This window comes from Pantherophis guttatus, chromosome 2 (genome assembly GCF_059756535.1).
Source record: "Pantherophis guttatus breed Tessera chromosome 2, ASM5975653v1, whole genome shotgun sequence".
Taxonomy (NCBI): domain Eukaryota; kingdom Metazoa; phylum Chordata; class Lepidosauria; order Squamata; family Colubridae; genus Pantherophis; species Pantherophis guttatus.
This window is the reverse complement of record NC_142064.1, coordinates 234,915,313-234,941,209: the sequence shown is the minus strand read 5'-3', so window position 1 is coordinate 234,941,209 and position 25,897 is coordinate 234,915,313. Positions and strand designations below refer to the sequence as shown.

Here is a 25,897-nt window from a genome sequence, read left to right as displayed (position 1 = left end):
ATAAAAGGAAAACTTAATTGTGAGTGATGATAATAATATAAAATAATACTAGGCTGAATTGAAATTTTGGTAAAACAGTTTCTGTCACTTTTCTTGGGTAAGAAATTGCCCTGTTCATATCATTAAGGTATATTTGAATTCTCAAATTCTAAAATATTCAGAATTTAAACAATTTAATATGGTTGCAAAATTACAACTGCCACTGAGAAATTCCAGTCAAGTACAACCTAATTACATCTTGTAGAACAAAATACTATAACTACGAAATTAATATTTTCCACACTGATGACAGTAGCAAGACGAGCTGTATCCCAGGCCTATGATTTACTGATCTTAATTATTACAGTAAGAAATAAAACTACCCATTATATTGCACTCAAATCTATTTCAGCACCTGATCTCCAATTTTGTTGAACATGAGAGGTAAGTTAGATGAGTTATTTTTAGAGAGGACATCTGGCTTCTCAGTAGGTTTGGCAGTCAGGCTAAATATCAGATATTTAGAGACCTGAAATCAGGGTGAGTGTACCTAAACAGCCACCACACATTGAGTTCAGATCATCTTAAATTGCTCCCCATGGTGGCTGCCTCTATACTGCAAGCTGTTCCTAAGCAATAGTTACACCATCAGAGATGGAAAAAGCAGAGGGAAAGAAGGTTTTTACAGTGCTGTAGAGAAAATTGTACAAGCCATTTTATGAGCCATGTTGTCCTAATGACCCGAACACACAGGAGAAGATACTCTCAGGAAATCTTGTAGTAGCTTCTCCACAGTATCTGTTTCATGTGCACAAACCCATTTTGTTATTGAAATATTGCCCTGATCTAAAATTGGTCTAATGGTCTATTAGCATTATACATTTTATTATTTAAAGACCCTATAAGATTGGAAAATAAGAGCATATCAAGTTCAACCTAGAACTAAGGAGAAATTTCCTGACAGTTAGAACAATTAATCAGTAGAACAACTTGCCTCCAGAAGTTGTGAATGCTCCAACACTGGAAGTTTTTAAGAAGAGATTGGACAACCATTTGCTTCCTGCCTGAGCAGGAGATGGGACTGGAAGTCCTCCAAGGTCCCTTCCAACTCTGTCATTCTATTCTGTTCTGTTCTGTTCTGCTCTATTTTCTGTTCTATTTTCTATTCTAATCCCTAGTTTATTATCAGTACTCTTCACATGAGCAAAAACATTTGCAGAGGAAAATGTTTCTTATCAGTTTAGGCTACCCACAGAGTTTGAATTTTTCAGGATTATAAATCTGGTAATGGGCCTCCATTACCAGATTTATTAACACATTAACATTAACTCCATTAACACAACAGGTTCCTTGTTATAGTTTGTTCTGTAGCAAATCTGAGAACAGATCCACACTTTCCATCGTGCATAATTTGGAATAGGTGATATTATCCTTTTCTACTTCCCTAGCTATTGCAAATGACCTATGTTTTCTGGATTTCATTCAGAGCTGCTGTTTCCTGGCCTGTTTTAATCACTTCAGATTAGGTGAGTCTCCTATATTTTTCTTCATTTAATTCCATCCCCAGCTTTGATTAGCTGCAATGCCTGGCATGACCCTTTCCCTGGGCAGCCATTTCATCCTGGTTTGCCAGGGAACTATGTGTTGTGCTGGTTGGCAGTTGCTTTAAAAATCACCACCACCGTCATCATCCAGACAATCCAATGATGGCCTGTGAAGTCAATGAATTATCCTTCAACCAGGGGTGAAATGCTTCCGGTTCGGACCGGATCCCCTGATCCGGTAGCAATGGTGGTGGGTGGTGCGGAGAACCGGTAGCAAAAATCATTGCCCCCTCCCATGCCCAGCTGAGCCACAGAATCATCAGAGGCTTTTTTTTTTTTTTTTACTTTTAAAAGCATTTTTTCTACAACCTCTTCTGACGAAAAAATGCTTTTAAAAGTAAAAAAAAAAAAGCCTCTGATGATCGTGCGGCTCAGCTGGGATAGTCAGAGGCTTTTCAAAGCATTTTTTTTTTTTTGCAACCTCTTGGCTGAAGAGGTGGTAAAAAAAATGCTTGGAAAAGTCTCTGACGATCCCAGCTGAGTTGCCCAATTGGCAGAGGCTTTTCAAAGCATTAGAAAAAATGCTTTGAAAAGTTAAAAAAAAAATTTGGCCACGCCCACTCAGTCACATTATCCCCCACCACCAAGCCACGCCCACAGAACCGGTAGTAACAAATTTTACATTTCACCCCTGCCTTCAACCTAGATTCTCCTTTCATTCTCCATTCATCCCTTACATCTCCCAGTGGATATCCTTTCAATTTCTCCTCAGGTGAAATTATAATAAAATGCATAATGCTAATAGGCCAATAGACCAATTTAGACCAAGACACTATTTAAATAACAAGATGGGTTTCTGCACATGAAACAGTCTCTATGAAAAATGTAACACATGAAATTTTCTCTGTTTTCTTACCTCCTGCCCACAGTACTGGAAACCCTCACTCCCCTTTATTTTATTTTTGTAAGCTGAGTCACATTGTAATATAGCATCATTACTATATTGTCCTACAAAGTTGAACTCTCAGTTATTTCTTTTTATAAATTTTCCATCTACAGAGGAACATGGGGGGGAAAAACCCCTGTGCTCTATTGTTTGGATTAGTGTAGCACCAGAGCTTTTCTATAGAGGGAAAAAAAGTAAAATAAAGAATAGAAAATATTTGCAATTGCATTAAAATAAATAACGAGGAAACAATATTGAAGGCATTCATGTGTCAGAATGAAGCAAAAGAAAATCATGGGGTCTAATGAGAAGTGAAGAAGAAAGAAAAGGCAGGATTTGTAGATCAGTCCATAGAGGAGCCTACGAGCCAATGAGGTGAGCTTTTCATGCATGGATAGGAAGGCAAGAAGTAGGGGAGTGACCAATCAGGTCTTTGGTGGTCATGATTTGGATCAGGCATTGGCCTTGTATAGCCCAACCCAGTTGTGAAGCCACTGCAATATAGACTGCAATTTCTCAATTTAGCTTATGAAATTTAGGATAAGCAGCTTCTACAGCCCTGAAAAATTGTTCTGCAAACTACTTTTGTATTATGGCCATTATACCACATGGATGTGTCCATGTAGATATCAAGGAGTCTTTAACTTTTAAAAATAAGGTTTATTTCAATCTCCTATTCTGCAACAAACATTTTCTTTGCATTTTTCTTAACACAGTCTCTTCCATTTTTTCATTCTAATTAACTCCCCCCCCCAAAAAAAATCTAATTAGGATCACTCTGTAAACTTCTGTAACATTTGTAACATAATTATTTTTATATGTTGCAAGGAATTTCCATATGTTTTTCCATGTGTTCACTTCCTATTTATTCTGTTGCAAGATTTATCTAATACTCTTTCATAGTGAATTCATTCTTCCTCTTCCTCTTCTTCTATTTTCTATTATTCTACTTTCACCTTCATTTACTTCACTTCTTTTCTTCTCCCCCCACATTTTAACACTACTTAAAATGGCTTAACCCACCCTTTCATTAAGTTTATTTATGTATTCTTTATGGTTCTCCTAATATTTTATCATAAACTTTTTTTTGCATGAAACTCACCTTTAGCTATTTCATTATCACCATTGTTCCATTTATTGGATTAATATGTGCCCCCCACTTTTCAGTCAGCTATACATAGTAAACTAATACCTTGCATTTTAAAAATCCTAAAGTAAGGATCTTAGGTCCTTCTAACTTTGCATTTGAGAAGACAATTGAAAATTTGCTGTAATGGAGACTATTAAACCATCCAACAGTATATAAAAAGAACATTGTTTCTTAGAAATCTTTACTGTTGTTTTCTATACATCAATTCTTGGCACATGTGGTTATCTTAAATAAGATAAGTATAATTGAGATCTAATGGAATTCCCATAGTTGTGATACATGATGTTTTGGTCTTTACCAATAGATGCAACATGCACTGTGAGTTATGAAGTATTATTCTGCTTTCAAATCCAGCTGGTTGCAAAACTCTATTATTTCTTGATTGGACAGAAGGCCGAGACCTGGAACAAATGAAAACTGAACATCTACAGTAGACAAATATAGGTGAGACTGTAGAGGAGCAGGGAAGCACATATCCCAGCAAATTTTGAAAAAAGTCAAATGATCTTATTAGCCTTAAAAGAAACATTTTCCAAGCAATTGTAGGGTTATTTAAGGGGCATTTCCACTGTGTGCATGTATTTTAGATAGGCCAACTTTCCAAAAATGTAATTAAATACAATTTAAAATTTATTACTCTTTCCGCTTCAGACTGTTACAAAATTATCACCCAGCTTTCAGATGACAATTTGAACTATCAGTAAAAGTGAACATTCTCTTTCCCTCTCTGCTTCTAAAAAGAATGAAGGCCCTCCTGCTGTCATACCATGTTGCTGCTGTTAAATCACTCTGTTACATGACCTGCTACATTGACCCCTGATGTCAGTCCCGAAACTACTTACTTTCCACTATTCATTCTTACCTTGGGAGAAAGTGCAGGGAAATCATTCCTGTGAACCACTAATAGGTTAACATTTTCTTTGATCTTGTATTGTTCTAAAACTGGTCATCGGTTCTTAGAAATCAAAATAGCATTCGATTGAAGTAAATCTGATTTGAAAGGAGGTATGTTTACTGTGCTTACAAGAGACATAAAATGTCTTCTATAGCCTTCTGCGAATAGAAACAGAAAGCTACAAGCCATTTGATAGAACACTATCATTTTCAAGTATGATAAATAATAAGGCATTGTTGAAACATATTCCTGCAATATATTTTGGGTATAGTTTATCATGTGTTTTTTTGGGGGGAAATAGAGGTAGATGATTAGATAGATAGATAGATAGATAGATAGATAGATAGATAGATAGATAGATAGATGATAGATAGATGTGTGTGTGTGTGTGTGTGTGTGTGTGTGTGAGAGAGAGAGAGAGAGAGAGAGGTGGAGGGACTATGAATGAGACTATGAATGATGGTGTTCAAAGCCTCTGACACCAATGGTGAATTTAGTACAACAGGTATTAAAACTCATCTATTTGGGAAATTTTATTCTTCTCCTAGAAGAAGTAGAAGAAGAAGAGGAGGAGGAGACAGAACAAAAGGAGAAGGAAAGGTTTAGAGATAAGGTATTCAAGGAACTTGATGTATTGTTATTTAAGCTCTATTTACTAAACTATAGTATTGAATTTCCCATGTGAGCTTTATTAGTAGTACTACTATTACCAGGATACTATAATCAATTTTCTCTGACAATTCAATGTGGTTTTCACTTTATACTCCGGTATATGTATGTCAGTATACATATACTGATATATGATCAGTTAAGACAGAATAAGAGGTCCAAGATCACCCACTAAGTTCAAAATTTAGGGCTGAATTTGAACCTAGGCTTTCCTAGACCTAGACTCATACCTTAACCATTGTAGCACTATGCCTTCCGGATATTAGGTATGTATCACCATTTTCCAAAGTTGCAGTTGTACTGATATCAAAATATACCACTTTTTTCTTTCTTTTGTATTTTTCATAGTTTTCTGTCATTTTATTAATTCTTATTAAAATTATTTTTTAAAAAAGAAAAAAAATCCTCTGTTTATATGGGAGAATGTGCAATCTAAAATTATATGTGTCAGTATGAATATATCAGCATTGATATAGATAGGAAGAGTGAAAGAGAGAGACAGACAGACTTAAATTCTTTGCAAGAAAAAAAATATCAGTTGTATAGGGATACATGTTAAATTTTCCTTTGGTGTCTTTGTTTAGGTTTGTTTAGGTTTCATGGATGCTAAAATCTTCTTTAAAGATTTCAGATCAGCAGGAATTGACTCTGGCAACAAGTTCTAAATCTTTTTTTTTTTAATGCATTCTCAATATATATACATATCTCTATGTAAACAAACATTGTTTGTTGGAACCCATCTGGGGGAGGTTGCAAATTCTGATCATGTGACCACAGGATGCTGCAACAGATTGTAAATTCAATCCTGTTGCCAAATGACTGAATTGCAATCACATGACTGTGGGGGAGAAGTAGCAATAATCATAAGGATGAAGACAGGTCATAAATCACTATTTTGTGAGGCACTTGTAACTTTGAACCATCATTAAATGAACATACTGTAAGTTGAAGATTACCTCAGGTTTTCTTTCAAAATGTGTAATGATTAGTCAAAATAATGTACTGTCTTTGTTCGATGCTATAAACTTAGGTTACGACAGAAGAAACAATAATTTAAGACTGTGCACCTTCTATGCTCTTAACTTCTGGCTGCGTAGGCAGAAACTCTAAAGTCCAATGACAGTATAATGAGGATGAGGAACACAGCAACATATACATCAGTACATGGAAAAAATAGAAAATGAAGGGCAGGATGAGGTAGGGGTAGAGCACCTCACTGAATATGGGGTGAGACAACCCTAACACAACAGTTGCTATGTCAGTTGTTTATGCATGATTCATGATGGATTACATTAGTGATAGAATATAGCAATAGGCTGTGACTTTATGAAGATATCAAGAGCTACCAAAGCCTACCATATTAGCTTTGAGACTGGATGACATTTTTAATGTAACACTTCCTAAATCTAATCATTTATAGATGTAGTTAATTTGGATTGAAATATTGCTTGAATATGCTCCATCTCCAGTTTAACTTCTATTCATTTTCAGTTTTTATTTAAGAGAGACCAGGGAAAGGAGAGCAACCCTGAATATAAATCGCCATCAAAGCCCCTCTGCTTTAATTCCTGTATTGAGTAAACAAATACACCCCCCCTCCCAAATCTCCATAATTTCTACCCAGTTATAAACCAATGGCCTGTAACACCCTCTGAATAACTGCTGGTCAGCCAGCTGTTTCTCATTGTCTCTCTGGGGTTTTCTAAGTGTCACTTCCTGGCTGACTGCCTTCGCACTGTCAGATATAACTGGAAGATAGCTGGCTTTTCTGAAGTACAAATTACAATCCAGAACATTTCTTCTGAGATAAATGGTCACCTGATTTCCATCAGTGTAGCAGCTGGTTGCCAAACTACTAGTTTCCACCTTGGTCAGTGAGCTGCGGGCAAAATGATATATAGACTTTTGGTTCTTTATTACATTTTATACCTTCCAGCTTCTGTTCTTCCAATGTCTTTTACAATAGCTATAAAAGTAATGGTGTCTTTGTATCAACCTTAAATTATTGACTCTCAGTTTAAGATAACTGTGGTAGACAACATTAACTGTGAATGTGCCTGGAGAGAAAGCACATTTTCTATCCAGAGGTGTTTAATTGTTAATAAAATTCTAAGGCGTGCCTGCCAGAATGTTGGGGGAATAGTAAAATAATTCTAGCTTGTGTTACAAAAGAAAATAACTGCCATGATAAATATCTTATTTTTAAACTGTTTTCACTCTCTACATCTCTATTAAAAAGAAAACAAATAGAAGGTTAGAAGTGTGCCAAATATGTTAGCCATTTTTCCCCCTTGTATACAAGCAGGAAAGTAATTAGATTTGTTTGGGGTAATTGATTTTGTTTTTTTCCCCCCTCCCTTTCTGAATATGAGAACAGGAGGCTAAAAGAATACATTACAATCTGTATATTTCTGTGATTTATGCTTCTGCTTATAAATCTTGCCTGTTTCTTCATTTTCTTAATATAATTACAGCTGAACTGTTGCCTTAAGTTTATTTTGGTGACTGTCTCTGCTTCATTTTCAGATTTTGCTCTCCGGGACTGTATTCAGTGTGCAAAACAGGAAGATTGTGAGGCATCTTTCAGTCTGTTTGGACTTCATGTTTACAGAAGAGAGATGGAGATGCCATTAGAAACAAAAAGGACTTCTGTGTGCCTGATTCTCTTTGTATTAAATTTGGCAGCAGCTATTGAAATCCCTCTTACTGGTAAGTTATAGCTATTTGCTGAGTGTTCCTCTACTGGTGATTAGATTAGATCTTACGAATGTGTTGTTTCCATTTTGAGCTTTATTTTTTTTTTTTCCTAGTGTGGCCTCTTGAGAATTTCTGTGTGACAGAATTGCAAGTTTTGTTTTCTTTCCTTATGATTCATGCAAAAGCATCAAATATATAGCATATAGATAGGTGACTGAAGTTCCTTATGAATCAGTCACTAAAGCTGTGATTTCCAAATGTAGACAGGCATTTCATTTATATATCATTTGTCTGTGAAGAGAAAGAACTGCAAATAATGGAACAATACAGTTTTTTTTAAAGGATTGAAGCAGATATAGGATTGGATTTTCTAAAATAGTAGTGCTTTGTTCACATTACAGATAAAGGATTTTATTTTTCTTTTCAATTACATCATTCATCTCACTTTCTCAATTTTATCTTATTAATGACAGAATATGTAGAAATTCTAGAGCTCTGTTCCATTCCCATCTATTTTTATGTGAAAACCTGCTGTTGCTTGTCATATACTGGATATCTCACAAGTTTCTCTAATGAGAACTTTTGAGATGATTTTTTTTCCCTATAGACTGATGATAAAAATAAGTCTTAATATTTCCTCAGCTTATCCTTCCTTCCTTCCTTCCTTCCTTCCTTCCTTCCTTCCTTCCTTCCTCCCTCCCTCCCTCCCTCCCTCCCTCCCACCTTCCTACATTCTTAATAATTGCATTGTCATTGTTAACCAAAATATGACATACTTCAGATCTGTTGTTATATACAGCCAACAGTTATTAATATTTATGCTTATGGTGAAATTGACCCAATCAAAGTATCCCAAATCAAGAAGTCAGTGCTGAAGAATAGAAGTTAAAAGTATCTTAGTAAGAAAAAGGTGTCAAAACAATTCTTTTGTGATCCTCATGGTTCCCATCTGTTCTGCTGAGAGAGAACTAATATGCTTAATTTTCACTAAGCATGTTAATGTACTTTTATATGTAGGATGCTTCCCCTCCCCCAATCTCATATCAGCCAATTTTCTGTCTTAACATTAAGCATCCCATGGTAGCAGGAAACTATTTTGTCTAATTTGACTGTAGACTGCCATTATTAGACAGAGAGGACAAAATGTGAACAAAGAAGGATTATCCCATTGAAAACACTGTTACAAGAAAGCTGAAAGTATACAGAAATCATTTGCTTTGCAATGTGTAGGAGAGCATATGAAGCACCTTGCCTTGAATTGTTAAAGCAGCCATGTCTTTTTTCCAGATTTGTGGACCTTCCAGCTGATACAGCTACTTTAATCATTCATAGAGAAGTGTTTGTTTAGGATTTGCATAACTCTAATGGCTGTGGAAAAACAATTTTTGTGTGTGTGTTGAGTTCGCAGTAAATGAATTACCTTTTTCAGAGCTGGTGGTTGAATTCTCTTATAAATTGCAAATTTGGATTCCAGATCACCCATTATTTAGAATCATCTCCTCAAATTACATGACCTTGCTTTGACCCCATTTTTTCATCTGAATTCTTAATTTCTGTTAATGAAGGTTTTAATGGCTTTAATAAACATGAATCATATTTGGCTATAAACAAGATAGGCAAGGTCTGGTTCCATTGGCGGTGTAGATGAAGAGGTACCATATGGTGCAGCAAGATACCGCATTCTCTTTGAGCAGTGAGTTTTCCAGTTCACTAGGTTTAAAGACTTTCTAGCCAATTCTCTAATATTCATTCCTGTAATTTATAACAAAGTGGTAATTCTATTATGGTCAATTACTCTTCAGGGTACAATTTCCATTTTTATAGTTTGGTTATGTGAAGATTCACAACACTTTAATTTCTTCAGCATAATAAAAGAATGTAAATCTATGAAATAGATGATTTGCATAGTTGTGAGTCCATCTATTCTGCTTCTGAGGGTGTATGGTTTTGAATAAAGATGCCACCGTTTGGCCATAGCGGGTGGATTCTATGGAGATATACTAAGTCACATCAAGACTTAGATTTAACATTTCCCATTTTAAAGGTGTGCAAATGTATAATGCATATTTTAAATTTTTAAGCAGTTTAATTCCACTGACAGATTTATTCTGAGTTTCTCTGAGTTATATTACAAATCCAGCGAAAAGACTGTGTAATTTGTAGACAGTCTGAAAGGATTTTGATATAATTTGATCTGATTTATCCTCATTGTCCAACAGCTTTCATACTTCTGGAAGAATGATCTTTCTTCTTATATATCTTGAAAAAAATCTTGTTTTTTACAAAAATATATTAGTTTAGAAATCTGTACTTAGGGAGGTAATCAGTTTTAAAATATGTACTTAAATAATATTTAAATAAAGTAGGGTTTTTTTGGATTCTAAAAATAGATATTCACAAATTAGAGGCGAGAGATGATGGGAAAGGGTTTTTTCCCTCCCTTTTACTATAGAAATACATACAACAAGGACTTGTATTAGAGGGCATACATGCTTAGTTATGAATAATTTTTGTCTGTATCCAAAAATGCATTACCCGGATTGATCTGAGCCACTAGAAGACTGGCTGATTTTTTTTCCCTCTAGAATTTTAATGTTTATATAGTTGATAGGACATAATAATGGTCTACACCCCTCCCCCAAAGGTCGCTTACTGAATGCCCCCCCCCCATTAAGAGCCCATCATCGGAGAGAGGAAGAGGGAGAGGAAGCCCCATCCAAAGTATGGTGGCATTTGGAATTATGATATGGATCATGTGGACATTACAATAATGGGTCCTATGAAACCATGGTATTGAAAACCAAAAAGACCATTGGCTTACTAAAGCTTTAACCATAGAGATGTTCAGTTGAGCTTGAACTCTGACCTCAGAAAGACAAATATAAGGAAGACTTGATAAGTTCCATAGTAATTGGATAAAGCAAGTTCAAATTATAACTTATTTAAAATCAACTTTAAGATTACTGTCCCATGCATCATAGACACCAGAACTTCCCCTGTGAACAGAAGTATAACTGTTTAGACTGCAAAAACTGATAAAGAGCTCCCCTTCCTACTGTTAGGGTTAGGGTTAGGGTTAGGGTTAGGGTTAGGGTTAGGCTATCCAGAATCAAGGAGAATCTTCAGGATGCAAACTTGTTCCTTAAGGGAGAGTACAACCCCCACTCAGAAAAGGGGCATCACCTGAGCCTTGGAGCCAAAACCCCTGGAATCAGCAACAACTCTGCCTTGCCCAAATTCCATTTCAGATCATTTTCTCACATCTGGTCCTTTACAATAAGGAGGCTTACGCTGTCAAAACATTCAAGAAAGGAAACATACAAGTGATTTTCATCAGTACATAGAATGCAGTTAACACCAAACCTTCCTCCAACTCATTGTTTGTGTTCACGTAACATGGGAGACAGAATACAAACTTTGAGACCCCCGAGATAAATCCCAGGAGACCAAACTTAAGTTTCTTCGTATCAATTTCTGTTAGGGCTCAAGTATATAAAAATGGAATAACTGAAAATAACTTTAAAGAAGGATTCAGAAAAACCAGAACAGTTCAGAGTAGAGCAATAAGAATGATCAAGGGACTAGAAAGCTTATTTATTGAACATCGGATAAGAATAATATATATATATATATATATATATATATATATATATATATATATATATATATATATATATATATATATTACTAATAAAAATGGGACAGGAGAGAAAAAGAAACAAGAACAACATTTTTATCTAACGCATGGGTGTCAACCTTGCAGCATCACGCTGCTGTCACATGATGTCTTGTGATGTTTTTCCCATTCATGGAGCTGGGGTGGGCGTGGCCTGCGCATGATGCATCCAGCTCACAGGCTGCCAGTTTGACACCCCTGATCTAACGCAAAGGGTATAATTTCCAGAAGCCACATGAATCAATACTGTATTTTGTTTAAATTATTTGATTTAATAGCATGGACAGTCCAAAACATACTGAAATGGTGGATATACATGACCAAAAGAAGGACAAGCTAAATAGCTTGATGTTGGAATCTCTCTCTCTTTCTCTGTGTTTAAAGAATTCCAATAATGCAACACTGATAAAGTTATGGGGAAAAAATGTTGGTTGATGTGGAGTGTATCATACATAAGATCAAAGATTTAAAGCCATAGTACTAAACTCTGAAGTTGATAATTAATGTTCTTTCAGCAGAGAATGTAGTTGCAGTTGAGATATGTAATAAGACTGAATGAAAATGGAAAAGCTAAATGTATTAACCTCACAATTAATGTAAAAATTAATTTCTCAGATTAATGTCTCCATTTTTCTTTTTCTTTTCCTTTTTTCTCAGTTACAAAAGGTTAAGATATAACTCTTGAGCTCATTCCCTTCAGTGAAATTCCTTTTGAATAACACTGCTGGGGAATACTTCTGATCAAGCCCATTCCCGGAATGGAATATATGCAAGATCTCTTAGGAAGCATAGCATATTCATATCTGAAATGGTTGCCAAGAATATCTGTTTTCCAACTTTGTGTCCCTTCCTGAAAGATAATGTGATATCTTACTGTATTATATCTTCTTCTTTTTTTGAATAGCATTGCTGTTATAGTACTTCAGATATTTTGAGCAGCGTATTTATTTCTAATTATTTCTCAGGTTTTATATTCTGTCTCCAAACTAAAAAGTACATAAAAAAGCCCATTAAAAATAATGAAGTAAGGCTGCTGCAGACTTCAAATTATAAGGGAACCAACCCTACAAATTCAAATCCTAGATTGCCAGTGGTAATATTGCCATTAATTCTATATTCTACTTTTTTGTTTATTGTAGAAGCTACAATATTAGAAGTTTAAAATGTCTGACAAAATGGTGGTTTGAATTGTATAATAGGGCTACCAGATGTAGGCTGCACAAATCTGGATAACCACTAGATAGAGATTTTAGTATAGTCACTAAAGTCATTTGGGTATTTGCAGTGCTGCCCTAGAAGAACTATTATAAAGACATTTGAGCATGTGCTCATACTTAATAATAGATGATTATTGGAAAGCAGTTGAGATATTATTACAAGATTATCCATGGATATACTATGTTGTTTTTTAGTTTCTCAAAATTCTGGTGTTTATCAAGAAAACTTTTCTGTAGAATTATTTTACCAGAGAATGGAAGTTTAGATAAGTAAACAATGTAGATACTGCAGAGATACCCATCCTTCCATTATTAAACCCTGAAGCCCGGGGTTTGCCATACTGGGGCGGGATGGAGCACTGGTGATGGGGGGCGGGGTAGAGGAGTCAGAAGCTGCAGCGATGGAACACCGGTGATGGGGGGTATAGGAAGGCTGCAGCAGCATGCCAACAAATGCTGAGGACCAGCTGGTCGGCGTAGGCTGAGCTGTGTATCAGCTGTGCAGCAGGGAGGTGGAGCAATGTGAGGCAAGCGGCCTGCCAGGATTCGGTGCTCCAGCTACTGGTCAACAATCAGCTGTTCCAGCCTGATGATCAGCTGTTCCGGGTCACTGAACGGCCAGGCAGCATCCTACCAGGCAGGCTAACACTCAGCTGACAATGGGGCAAAGCCAGTGCCAGTGGAAGGGTGTGACTCACCTAAATAAAATGTGCTGGGAGGCGGATACTCTCAACGCTGACTTTGCATCTTTACATTTTACTGTTTTGCTGTTAGAACTCATTGTGTGCCAGAGTCTGGCTAAATAAAGCCAGTTAGCTTCCAAGCGAGTGGCGTCTTAATACTGGTTTAGGTCTGGAGCTCGGACACTTGGGATAAGTTCAGATAAGTAAACAATGTAGATACTATAGAGATACCTATCCTTCCATTGGAGTTCAAGGCAATATATATAATGACTTCCTGTCATTTTATTTGATAGCAACAACTTTGTCAGTTCAGTTGGGCTGAGATAGAGTGACTGGCCTGAAGTTGCCCAGTGAACAATGAATAAGGTGTCTGACTACAAAGATAGATTTTATCCAGGATAATCTGTCTCCAACCTGATCTTTCAGATCTACAGCATCCACTGCTGTAATTGAGTTCATTCATCATACTGCTATCGGTCCTCTTTTTCTTGTTCTTTCCATCTTTCTTAGCAATATGATTTTCTGAAATGATCTAGGTATTCACATAATGTGCTCAAAATATGCTAATTTAAGCCAGATCATTTGTGCCTCTGGTGGAAACTCAGAATTAATTTGTTTTCTTGGTTATTCATAATGTTTTCAAGAGTCTTTTCCAGGATCAAAGTGTCCCTAGCCTTAACCCCATCTTAACCACTACAGTACCCTCACTCTCCTGTAAAATGATTGCTACTGATCTAATCAAACTTTTGGATCAGTGGAGATATTTTTTACTAGCTGCTCTTTTTCCGGGGGAATTTCCTGTTAAAGTCAGGCTGGTTTTCTCTATGATAAAAAGTCAAGGCATAAGCACATAGGGTTTTCAGGTTTCATTTGTTCAATCATTTTACCTTTGTGTATTTCAGTGCAACAGCTCCCAACAATAACAACACAGCCAACAGATCAGGTTGCTTTTCCTTTTGATGATGAATTTTCAATCAAGTGTGAAGCTAAAGGAAACCCCCAACCAATGTAAGTGTTACTGCACATTTATTTCTCTTTTAGTGCTTTTTTAACCTTTGTTTTTCATTGTTTTCTTTCAAAAAAAGTGTATCTCTCTCCCTCTTGTAATTATTTATTTATATTTATATACAGCCTTTATTTTTATAAATAAAGCAGCAAACATACCTAATACTCCTTCCTCCTCCTAAGACATGCCTCCACAACAAAACCCCTGTGAGATAACTTAGACAGAGAGAGAGAGAGTGACTGGGCCAAAGTCATCCAGCAAGTTTTCATACCTAAAATGGAAATAGAACTCATGGTCTCCCAGTCTCTAGCCTGGTGCCTTAACCATTAGACCAATCAACTACCCTGTATTACTGAATGGCCAATGGTACCTGTCACAAAATCAGCCTAAAAGGCTTTGCTCAGTGTCTAAATTTCATTATCTGTGCTGAACAACATCCACATTAACCTCAGGATTGAAGTGTGTAACAGCATGGCATCCTAATGTAGAATTCTAGTTGCTTGTAACCACTTCCAACCATTTACATTGGAAATGATCAGATTGTAATTAAGTTCCTGTAATCCAAACAATTTTCCATTTTTATCATAGAACATTTTTTCCCACATAGACCTCAAAGTGCAGAAGCAACATAAATTTGGGAAAGGGAAAAACAGTGAGAATCCCATTGTGGCCCATTCAGACCATTCTTAAATGTTCCCTATTCATTTAGTACAATTTTATCAAAACAAGAAGGAACTTGACCTGTCATGAAATGCAAGTCATTACAGGGTGAGGTCATGAAGTACAGGTCACTTATTTTATTTATTTATTGGAATATGTCAAACAAAAACGAGAACAAGAATAAGAGAATAAAAATACAATGACAGGGACAATAGGCACATTAGTGCACTTACGCACGCCCTGTCTACCGACCACTTAAGTATGGAGTGAGGTCCATGGAAGTCAATTTGTGACTGAAACTGTGAAAATTTGTAGCTGAGGCAACTGAATCAGGTAGGGCATTCCGGACTTCGACAACTCTATTACAGAAACCATATTTTTTACAGTCAAGTTTAGAACGATTTACATTGAATTTAAAGTGGTTGTTTGCATGCATATTATTGCAATTAAAACAGAAAAAGTCATTTACAGGTAAAGCATTACTACATATAATTTTGTATGCAATACCTAGGTCTGACCACAAGCGATGCAGTTCTACGTTATCCAAACTGAGAATTTCGAGCCTAGTAGCATAAGGAATTCTATTGTGTAGAGAAGAGTGCAAGACTTTTCTCGTGAAGTACTTCTGAACGATTGTACTGATGTCAGATATATGATGGGAATTCCAAACAGTTGAACAATACTCTAAAATTGATGTAGCATAAGTTTTATAAACTCTAATTAGCAATACAATGTTTCCAGAAAAAAAAAGCTACACAAAATTAAGTTTATAACTCTTAAAACTTTTTTAGCAATGCTGTTACAGTGAGCTTTGGAACATAAATCATTACAGGGGTCTATGAAAAACAGAGAACTTAGTTAGGCAAGGATGAGAATACCTAGATTCTTTGTTCCTTTAGCCTACCATGTGTATAGCTTCAAAGACAGCCCAGCACGTTCTATTTGAGAAAGAACTGATGGATAGTGCAAGACATGATTTACATTATGCAGCTGGCAAATTACATGAAATATGCAACATCTAGGAGATGTATATGTCTTTTGCATGGCTTTGCTTGCATATCCAATCCATACATAAATATAGTCATGTTTATTTTGATATGTACATTTTATTAAAACCATGAAAGGAGTATATATTTTGAATGTATCACATTTTCTAGACTATTGAATGCAGACTCTTTGGCTATCCAGATCTGATTTAAGGAGGACTCAAATTGGCAAGATTTAAGATCAAACCTTTTCAAAGGCAGCACTTTTCCAAGATTTTAATTACAGTAATACAAAATTATACAAACTAAACTCAGGGAAAGGAAGGAGAATTAAAAGAGGAAGAAGGAATAAATAAAAAAGAGAAAAAAAAGGATGAACGAGACAAAGAAAAAAAGAAATATATAAAGAAGTTACTTCCAAATTTCATCACAAGTATAAGCAAGTTTGATAGTTCTTCAGTCCCTATAAGGTATAGATATGGTATACCCCCTATACAAAGAGATATCTCTTCTTCCCATAACCCATTCCTTATCTATAAGCTAGTTCACGAAGCATTAACTTGTCAATCCTGGTGTCAGCAAAAAGTCTGCAAAGGGTTGCCTGAACTTTATAAAAACATATTTTAATCCTGATTAGATGAACCATCTTACATATCTTCCTTTTACTTCTGAAAACCTTAACTTATAATTCATTTAAATATTGTATTAGGATTTGATCTCTTTTCAATCTGTTTTATCATATAAGCTTCCTTGAGGCTTTAAAGAGCCTCTCTTGTAAATTCAGTAAAATAGGTAGTCCTCAACATATAAGTATACTCGAATCTGCCCATTACAGTTGTATGCCATAAGGGTCATAAAATGGAAGGTCACATGACCAGTCTGATTTTTGGCACTTTTGTAGCATTCATTAAGTGAATGTGGTGATTATAAAGTGGTTGCAGCAGTAAGCAAATGCCATGATCATTAAGCAAATCAATGATTTACTACAGACATAGTTTTGTTGAAAATCAGAGGCCAAAAGCCCTGGTTTTCAATGGTTTTACAAAGCCATTATAAAACATAGTCAAATGACTGTTGGATGCAGCAAACAGCCAATTGCTGCTTTGTCCAATAGCATCTAACCATCAGAATTTTGAATCTGGGTTGTAAATCCCCTTTTTCAGATCAGTCGTAACTTCAAACACTCGCTAAGTAATCAGTTGTAAATTGAGGATTACCTATGTCCAGGTCATTCTCTTGGTTTATTTTCCCTTTAGTTTTTAAAATTTCAGCCAGTTTATTTTGAAACATTCAGTAAAAAGTTCTTATCCATGTTATGCTCTTGGCCTGAAACTTGGATTTCTAATTTAAATGCCTTCTCTATCTTACAATTATTTTTTTTTTAAAAAAATCTAATATTTCTGATTCTACTATCTCTGTACCAAACAAGGTTTGCTTCACATATGACATTCTTTCAGGGATTAGGGGGTACATTGATTTGTCCGTTACACTCAGTCATGCTCTTTTTCAACATAATGTATTGTTTGCAAAGTGAGGACAATTTTTGAACATTATTTGGTGTGGGTTTTTTTTCAAAAATAAAGATTTGCAAGCTTTTATAAAGAATTTCCACAATTCCCAGATAATTTGGATTAAGATAGAAGAGGAGAGAAGAGGAAGAGGTCCTTGTACAAATATATGTATAAAATTTCAGAAGAAAATAGAAAGGCTGAGATAGATTAGGTGAAAAACTGACTCAAAAACTGTGAGAGGGACCTTGGAGTAGTAATTGACTATCACTTAAATATTAGCCAGCAGTGTGTGGCAGCTGTCAAAAAAGCTAATACAATCCTTGGCTGTATAAACAAGAGGCATAGAATAAAAACCATGTCAAGTATTAGTGCTATTTTACAAAGCCTTAGTAAGGCTACAGCTGGAATACTGCCTCCAGTTTTGGTTACCACATTACAAAAAAAATATTGAGACTTTGGAAAAAGTGCAGAGAAGAGCAACTAAGATGATTAAAGGCCTGGAGACTAAAATATATGAAGAACGATTGCAGGATTTGGGTATGGCCAGTCTAGAGAATAGAAGGAGTAGGGCTGACATGATAACAGTTTCCAGTATTTGAGGGGCTGCAACAAAGGAGACGGATGGCCAACTTATTTTCCAAAGCAGAAGCCAAGACAAGAAACTTTCTAACAGTGAGAACAATTAACCAGTGGAACAGCTTTCCTTCAGAAGTTGTGGGTGCTTTATCACTGGAGGTTTTTAAGACAAGAGTGGACAGCCACTTTTCTGAAATGATATAGGGTCTCCTGCTTGAGAAGGGGTTGGACTAGAAGACCTTTAAAGTCCCTTCCAACTCTGACACCTGGATTTGTACATTGAAATGTTGCAAAGGTAAACAACAGTACTTCTATATTTCACATGGTCATCCAAGGACACTGAGGGAAAGTTTATGAAGGCTACTCGCTAATTCTTAATTTATAATGTTTGCACTACATAGTCTCTAGATAAGCATTACATCCGATCTTCTACATTCTTCTGTATTCTTACGAATTTTTCTAAATGTTGTATTATATGTAATATGTGCCTCTCAACACATACACTGAAGAACGACTGAGATATTTATCCTTTAACTTGAGGTTTTGAGTGGCCCAGTATAGAACACAACATTATATTTCAGTTGATTTTATCAAAATGTATTATACGAAATATATCTAATATGTAGTCAGTCTAATTTATTCATGCATAGATGAGAAAAGGCAAGACAAAAATGATTAAGATCTCTGGTATTTAATGTATACAATATTGATACATTATAACTGTTTCAAAATTATTTAATGCTGTTTAATGTCATTTTAGCTTTAACTGGACAAAAGATGGGAAACCATTTAGTCTGTTGGGTGATTCACGGATAACTACATTTAATAATTCAGGAACATTTGTAGTTAAAAATCGTGGCAACATAGCCTTTTTCCAAGGAAAATATCGCTGCTATGCATCCAATGAGTTGGGAACTTCTATGTCAGAGGAAATTGAGCTAATAGTTCCAGGTGAGTATTTGTGATGATAATTATTGTTATTTCAATGTATTTTCTCTAAACAGCTAAATTGTAAGATGCTGAACATCTTGTTTATCACTATGGTAGTTCATTGCCTTAATTGTACCTGACTTAATGTGGGATTTATAAGAACCACCCAAGAGATAGACAGGCCTTGAACAATACAGATGTTTTGTTTTGGAGAATTGTGACAAGCATTCCCTGTGTTCTAGTTGAGTCTAAGTATTCCTTCTGGATTCTTCCTTTTCATCCACTTTCTCAATGATACATTTAGGAATACATCAAATGGCAATAAATGTAATGAGACTCCTTCGAAGAATAAAAATAAAGATTTGGGAACGTTAATTATGAATTATTTTTCTTTGAGCAAATCTATTCAGCATTTTTAATTGGAGACATTAGAATTTAATTTAAATGTAAACCTTAAATGTAAGAAGCCTATAATCCACATTAGTAAAATCTCCTTCAAACCCAGCTTTACTCCTGATGATTTTATGGACATACCAGCTGATGTCCCGGCGTTGTCCTGGTATTTATAGACGTTGAAGTGTTCGTCTGATAGGGACCCATTGAGAGGGGCCTTTCTTTCCCCTACTCCCATGCCCATCATCCTTCCCCCTCCCTTCCTCCTCCCATGTGCTCCTATTTCCCGCCCTGTCTATAGCTGTCACAGCTGGCTTTCTAGAGGAAGCTGCAAAGGAACTGACATCACAAACAATTGCCACTCTAGGACACCACATTCACTCTCCTGAACGGCCCAGGCATTCTAGAGTTATGCTGGAACACACACACACAGATACCTCCCTAGGGGTGACTTAGCCAGGGGTGAAATGCTCCCAGTTCGGATCAAATTGCCCGATCCGGTAGCGATGGAGGTGGGTGGTTTGGAGAACTGGTAGCAAAAATCCCTGCCCCCCCTCCCCCATACCCAGCTGAGCTGCACAATCATCAGAGGCTTTTTTTTTACTTTTAAAAGCATTTTTTCTACAACCTCTTTGGCCCGAAAAAATGCTTTTAAAAATAAAAAAAAAGCCTCTGATGATCGCCTGGCTCAGCTGAGATCCTCAAAGGCTTTTAAAAGCATTTTTTTACAACCTCTGAAGAGGTTGTAGAAAAAAATCGTCAGAGGCATTTAAAAGAAAAAAAGCCTCTGGCGATCAGGCAACTCAGCTGGGATCATCAGAGCCTTTTGAAAGCATGTTTTTACAACCTCTTCGCCGAAAAAATGGTTTTAAAAGTTTAATTTTTTTTAAAAAAAATTGGCCAGGCCCACCCAGTCACATTAGTTTAGTTTAATTTAGTTTTATTAAATTTGTATACTGCCCTACTCCCGAAGGACTCAGGGTGGTGAACAGGCACAAGATAAAATACAGAAATACAAAAGTTAAAACAATTTAAAACCAAATTAAATAATATTGGCCCATGACAATTAAAATTAAAATTACCCCACCACCACCACCAAGCCACCATTACCCCACCACCACCAAGCCACGCCCACAGAACTGGTAGTAACAAATTTTAGATTTCACCACTGGACTTAGCCCCCACAGTATTTGTTTCCAGGGGGGGGAGAGAGAGAGAGAGAGAGAGAGAGAGAGAGAGAGAGAGAGAGAGAGAGAGAGAGAGAGGGAGAGGGAGAGGGAGAGGGAGAGGGAGGATTCCCTTAACATTCATAGCAGCAATTGAGAAGCTTTTGCCATAGCCATTTTTCAGAATGTTTGTCAATTTCACAATCTAAAGTTCCAAGTATGTCTTGGGGGTTTCCCATCCAAACAGTAATCAGGATTGATTATGGTCAGTTTACAAGCTCAGGTGCTGCCACCAGCTAAAACTGGTGGTATACAGTAGCAGGCTTAATTCCCTGTGCTGCTGCATTATAGACCCGATGCAGCTTTCACCCAGTCCTTAAAGAGCTCATTGCAGTATTCTGTTTGAACCAAGGCATAAGTTATTATGAGTAATGCCTCCCATTCCAGAAAAAGGAGCAATTGGCACACAAGAAGAATATGTGTGAAAGCGGTCTTTGTCATGAACTGAATAATGAATTAAATGATTTGTAATTTAATGACTTTTTAAAAAATGACTTGTAATTAATCTAAGGCAAAAATAATATATGCTTTTTTTTTTTTTTTTTTTTTGGCTTGGGACCATGTTTTCAATGCTTTTATTTTATAGCAGCCTAGCAATAAGCCAGTAATGTCACTTGGAGGAGGCAAAATATTACAAACAATCAAGGCATGAATGGTGGTTATGTAAAAGAGTGTAAGCAACTGAGAATGTAGAAGAATGTAGGTAACTGAGGTATCCTGGATACCTGAAGGGATGGGCAGCAGGCCAAAGCGAATTGCAGGCAAGCTTAGCAAGACAACCTCATTCTGTGCTGATTAGGAGTTACAGAGATGGAACAAAATGTCTTTGCTGGAACTTAACAGCTGTCAAGGTTATTGCAGCCCAGATCTAGTAGACTCAATGCTGTGACAACCAGCTGTGCTGCTCCTCTATCCTGAAACCTCACCACTGCTATTTTTTTCTCTAAAAGCAAGTACTGCATGCAAGCCCAGGACATCATAACAGGTCTTCTTCCTTGAACAAAGCCACTAGCTCATTAACTGAAAGATTTGCCCTGTGGCCAAAGAGTACTACTTATCTCCCCTGGGCAGAACGTTCAGCTCTTGAAGGATTTTTGTAGTGCTCTGTTGAATGTTAAAAGAAAATATTTATTTATTTATTTATTTTTATTTATTTTATTTTATTTTATTTCTATACTGCCCTTCTCCTGCGGGACTCAGGGCGGTGTACAGCCAAGATAAAACATTGCATATAAAAGTTAAAAACAATTTAAAAAACAATTAAATAATTTCGGCCCAAGATTTAAAAACAACCCACTTAAAACCGAATTCAATTAAAACTGAGAGGATGGGATCAAGCCAGCCCGGCTAGATGGAATAGGTGTGTTTTCAGGGCCCGACGAAAAGTCTGGAGGTCTGATATCGTGTGTATCTCAGGGGGTAGGTCATTCCAGAGGGCAGGTGGTGCCATAGAGAAGGCTCTCCCCCTGGGGGTCGCCAGCCGGCACTGTCTGGCCGACGGCACCCTGAGGAGGCCCTCTCTGTGTGAGCGAACCGGTCAGTGGGAGGCTATTGGCAGCAGAAGGCGGTCTCGCAGATACCCCAGCCCTAAGCCATGGAGTGCTTTAAAGGTGATCACCAACACCTTGAAGCGCACCTGGAAGACCACAGGAAGCCAGTGCAGCTCGCGGAGGAGAGGTGTCATATGTGAGCGCCCCATCGCTCCCATAATCCCCCCCACGGCTGCATTCTGGACTAACTGTAGCCTCCGGGTGCACCCCAAGGGGAGCCCCATGTAGAGAGCACAAATAAAAGTACTAGGCCCTGCTTTTTGTCACAAAGGTGCTTTTCCAGGAGGCAACTGGACTTCGTTGTTTTTTCTTTGAAGACGTTTTGCTTCTCATCCAAGAAGCTTCTTCACCTCTGACAGGATAGTAGAGAATGGAAGGATTTATATTTCTTGCAGACAGCTGGTCATTTGCGTCCTTTTAGAGGGTTGTTGAAGCACTTGGAGGTTTATCTGTATCCTTAGGGTCACCTGAGTAGTACTCCTGGTTCCTGCAGTTTGCAATTTTTCTCTGGGAATCTATTCCTACACCCACATCATTCAAAGGGTGTTCATCCCAAATTGTATAGCAAAAGTCTGTAGAGTTTCTCAGTCATCCAGGTCATGGTTGACGCCAAGATGCTTTTTCAGGAGGCAACTGGACTTTCTTGTTTTTTCTTCAAAGTCATTTCGCTTCTCATCCAAAAAGCTACTTCAGCTCTGACCGGAAAGAACCTCTAACTACAGGAATCAGGAGCACTACTCAGATGACCCTGAGGACACAGATAAACCTCCAAGTGCTTCAACAACCCTCTAAAAGCATGCAAATGACCAGCTGCCTGCAAGGAATATAAATCCTTCCATTCCCCACTATCCTGTCAGAGCTGAAGAAGCTTCTTGGATGAGAAACAAAACATCTTCAAAGAAAAAACAAGAAAGTCCAGTTGCCTCCTGAAAAAGCATCTTTGGGACAACCATGACCTGGATGACTGAGAATGTCTACAGGCCCTGCTTTTTGGTTTTACTTTCACAGAAGAATCCCAATTTGGGATTAGGATAAACTTCAATCTTAAACAAACCTTAAAATCTACTAGATCTCAATTTACGACCACAATTGAACCCAAAATTTCTATTGCTAAGTAAGACAGTTGTTAAGTGAGTTTTGCCCCATTTTGCAATCTTTCTTGCCACAGTTATTAAGTGAATCATCGCACTTGTGAAGCTAGAAACATGGTTGTTAAGTGGATCTGGCTTCCCCACCGCCCTGAGTCCACTAGGAGAAGGGCGGTATACAAATTTAAATAAATAAATAAATAAATAAATAAATAAATAAATAAATAAATAAATAAATAAATAAATAAATAACTTTGCTTGGCAGAAGGTCACAAAAGGGGATCGCATGACCATCCCAAATATGAGCTAGTTGCCAAGAATCTGAATTTTGATCACCCGATTGACCATGGGGATGCTGCAATGGTCGTAAGTGTGAAAAACAGCACTTTTTTTCAGTGCTGTTGCAATTTTGAATGGCTGTCATTCAAAGACTATCTGTACTTCAAAAAATGAGGCTGAGAATTTTCTCACACTTGACCAAACAGAAGAAAAAGCTGTTGGAAGGCAGAAATGCTACCATGTGCTTTAGGCAGGATGGCAAGATAGCAATAGACTTAGGCTTATATACCACTTCATAGGGCTTTACAGCCCTCTCTAAGCTGTTTACAGAGTCAGCATATTGTGCCTAACAATCTGGGTCCTCATTTTACCCACCTCGGAAGGATGGAAGGCTGAGTCAATCTTGAGCCAATGAGATTGGAACTGCTGAACTGCAGCTAGCAGTCAGCTGAAGTAGCCTGCAGTACTGCACTCTAACCACTGCGCCATCTCGGCTCTAGATAACAGCTTCAGAATCTTCATTGTATAATTAGGTGCTTTCTTAGAGTTAAGTTGGCTTTGAACATGTCATGCAAGGAATTCTATATGAATCTGATGGAAACGTAATTGTCAAAAACTCATTTTGAAATGTGAATGTGAGGTCAGATTCACTCCCATGCTTATAGCCTTCCAAAAACCCTTGAAGACATGGCTATGACAACTAGCCTGGGCCCCCAGTGGGAGTGTGGCATATTGGAGGTGGCTAATGGACTAGTGAACACTCCACTTCTTCTCTGTGCATGCTTTGCTTCCTCCTTCTCCATCCTGATTATTTATTTAAATTGGTTTTTTTAAAAAAAATGTAAGATCTTTATTGTTTTTAATATTTTATTTTGTATTTTATTCAATCTGTAAGCCACCTAGAGTCGCAAGATGGGTGGCACATAACTTTGATAAACAAACAAACTCCAAAGTACTTTATCTTAGAGTTAAACCACATATGCTAAACATCAGAGAATAATGACATCTTTTTGATTTTTCCTTAGCCACACATAAGTACATGGAGATTCATTTCTCTCATCCTCCTCTACCTTTGTTTTCTTTAAAAATCCAATCTAAGTATTGGTAGTGAATTTAAGCCTTCCCCACAAACAAAGACAATGTTCTTGCTCTGTTATAAATAAAATCCAAGAAGGCAATCATGCATTACATCTTTAATGTATTGAATAGTTTAGCCCTAAGTTACATGGAATGTGGCTGAATTTATGCATACATATATTATCAGGGCTGTGTAAAATTTATTTGCTGACTTTCACCATGCTTCTTTTTTTTCCCAGGAATGAGCTAGCAGGCATATTAATATACAACCAATTTAAAGAGTACTCAGGAGAATAGTGTTATCAGTGTCAGACAGTGATTTGATTTGGGTAGACAGTGTTTAATATTGAATTCCTTCTTTTTCTCTGGAGGTTTATTTTAATGCTCCGTAAACTTTTACATAAAATTATAACTGATCGTTTAAAACATTTTTCAACAAATTTTAAAAGATGTTTTTAAAAAGAAGAGCAAAAATTTTCTGGCGGTTAAAAAATCTAGAAATCTTAGAAAGAGAAAATGTGCATATAGTTTCCATGTTTTTCCTCTCTTAATTGCCATTAATTTATTATTACAATAATTATTATTACATATCGTAGATGTATATGCTATTTTGCAAGAGTTCAAGGTAATGTATATAACATTCCCTCATTCTAATACCACAGTTAAGTTTTTCTTTTTCTATTTCAGCTGAAATGTTATTCAAATCCAGGTAACAAAAAAACCCCAAAACATTAACTTAAAATCACGATAAACCGATAAACATAATATTCCCTAATATTCCCTCACCCAAACAAATCTACCTTGCTCATCAGTCAGCATTAATTGAGGTTTATATAGAACAACTCCACTTTTTCTGTTTTTGGTGAAAAAAAATATCCCCCAATTTTTTAATCAATCAAGTATTTTATATTTTATTTCAAATATACATTTCTTGTAGGCAAATTATATTTTTTATTTTTTTCAAATAATATTTTTTTTTCTTGAGGAGAATTTGCTTAAGTTATATCCCACATTAAGCATTTGTAATCCATAATCAGGCCCAACATTTAGAGAGAGAGAAAGATATCTCTAGTGCCTAGTTCAGTGTAATCCCTTTTAGTTTCCCACATCACCTGTTGGAGTTTTTGTTTAGTCCCAACTAACATTTCTATTTAAATCT

The 25,897-nt window shown here is 36.6% G+C and overlaps 1 protein-coding gene across 13 annotated transcripts in view; it reads left to right on the top strand.

Moving 5' to 3' along the window:
• The window catches only part of CHL1 (cell adhesion molecule L1 like), a 207,024-nt gene that overhangs the window by 98,308 nt on the left and 82,819 nt on the right, over nucleotides 1–25,897 (top strand). For 9 of the 13 annotated variants that reach the window (XM_087887919.1, XM_087887924.1, XM_034440548.3 and 6 more), the window contains 3 exons: nucleotides 7,710–7,892; nucleotides 14,359–14,464; nucleotides 18,956–19,146. In XM_087887919.1, the coding sequence (XP_087744045.1) occupies nucleotides 7,802–7,892; nucleotides 14,359–14,464; nucleotides 18,956–19,146 (388 nt within the window). In that variant the 5' untranslated portion in view covers nucleotides 7,710–7,801. Of the gene's footprint in view, nucleotides 1–1,470; nucleotides 1,506–3,923; nucleotides 4,064–5,062; nucleotides 5,128–7,709; nucleotides 7,893–14,358; nucleotides 14,465–18,955; nucleotides 19,147–25,897 lie in introns of those variants that run through there. The other 4 variants (XM_087887921.1, XM_060684174.2, XM_087887922.1 and 1 more) reach the window with 3 other exon arrangements.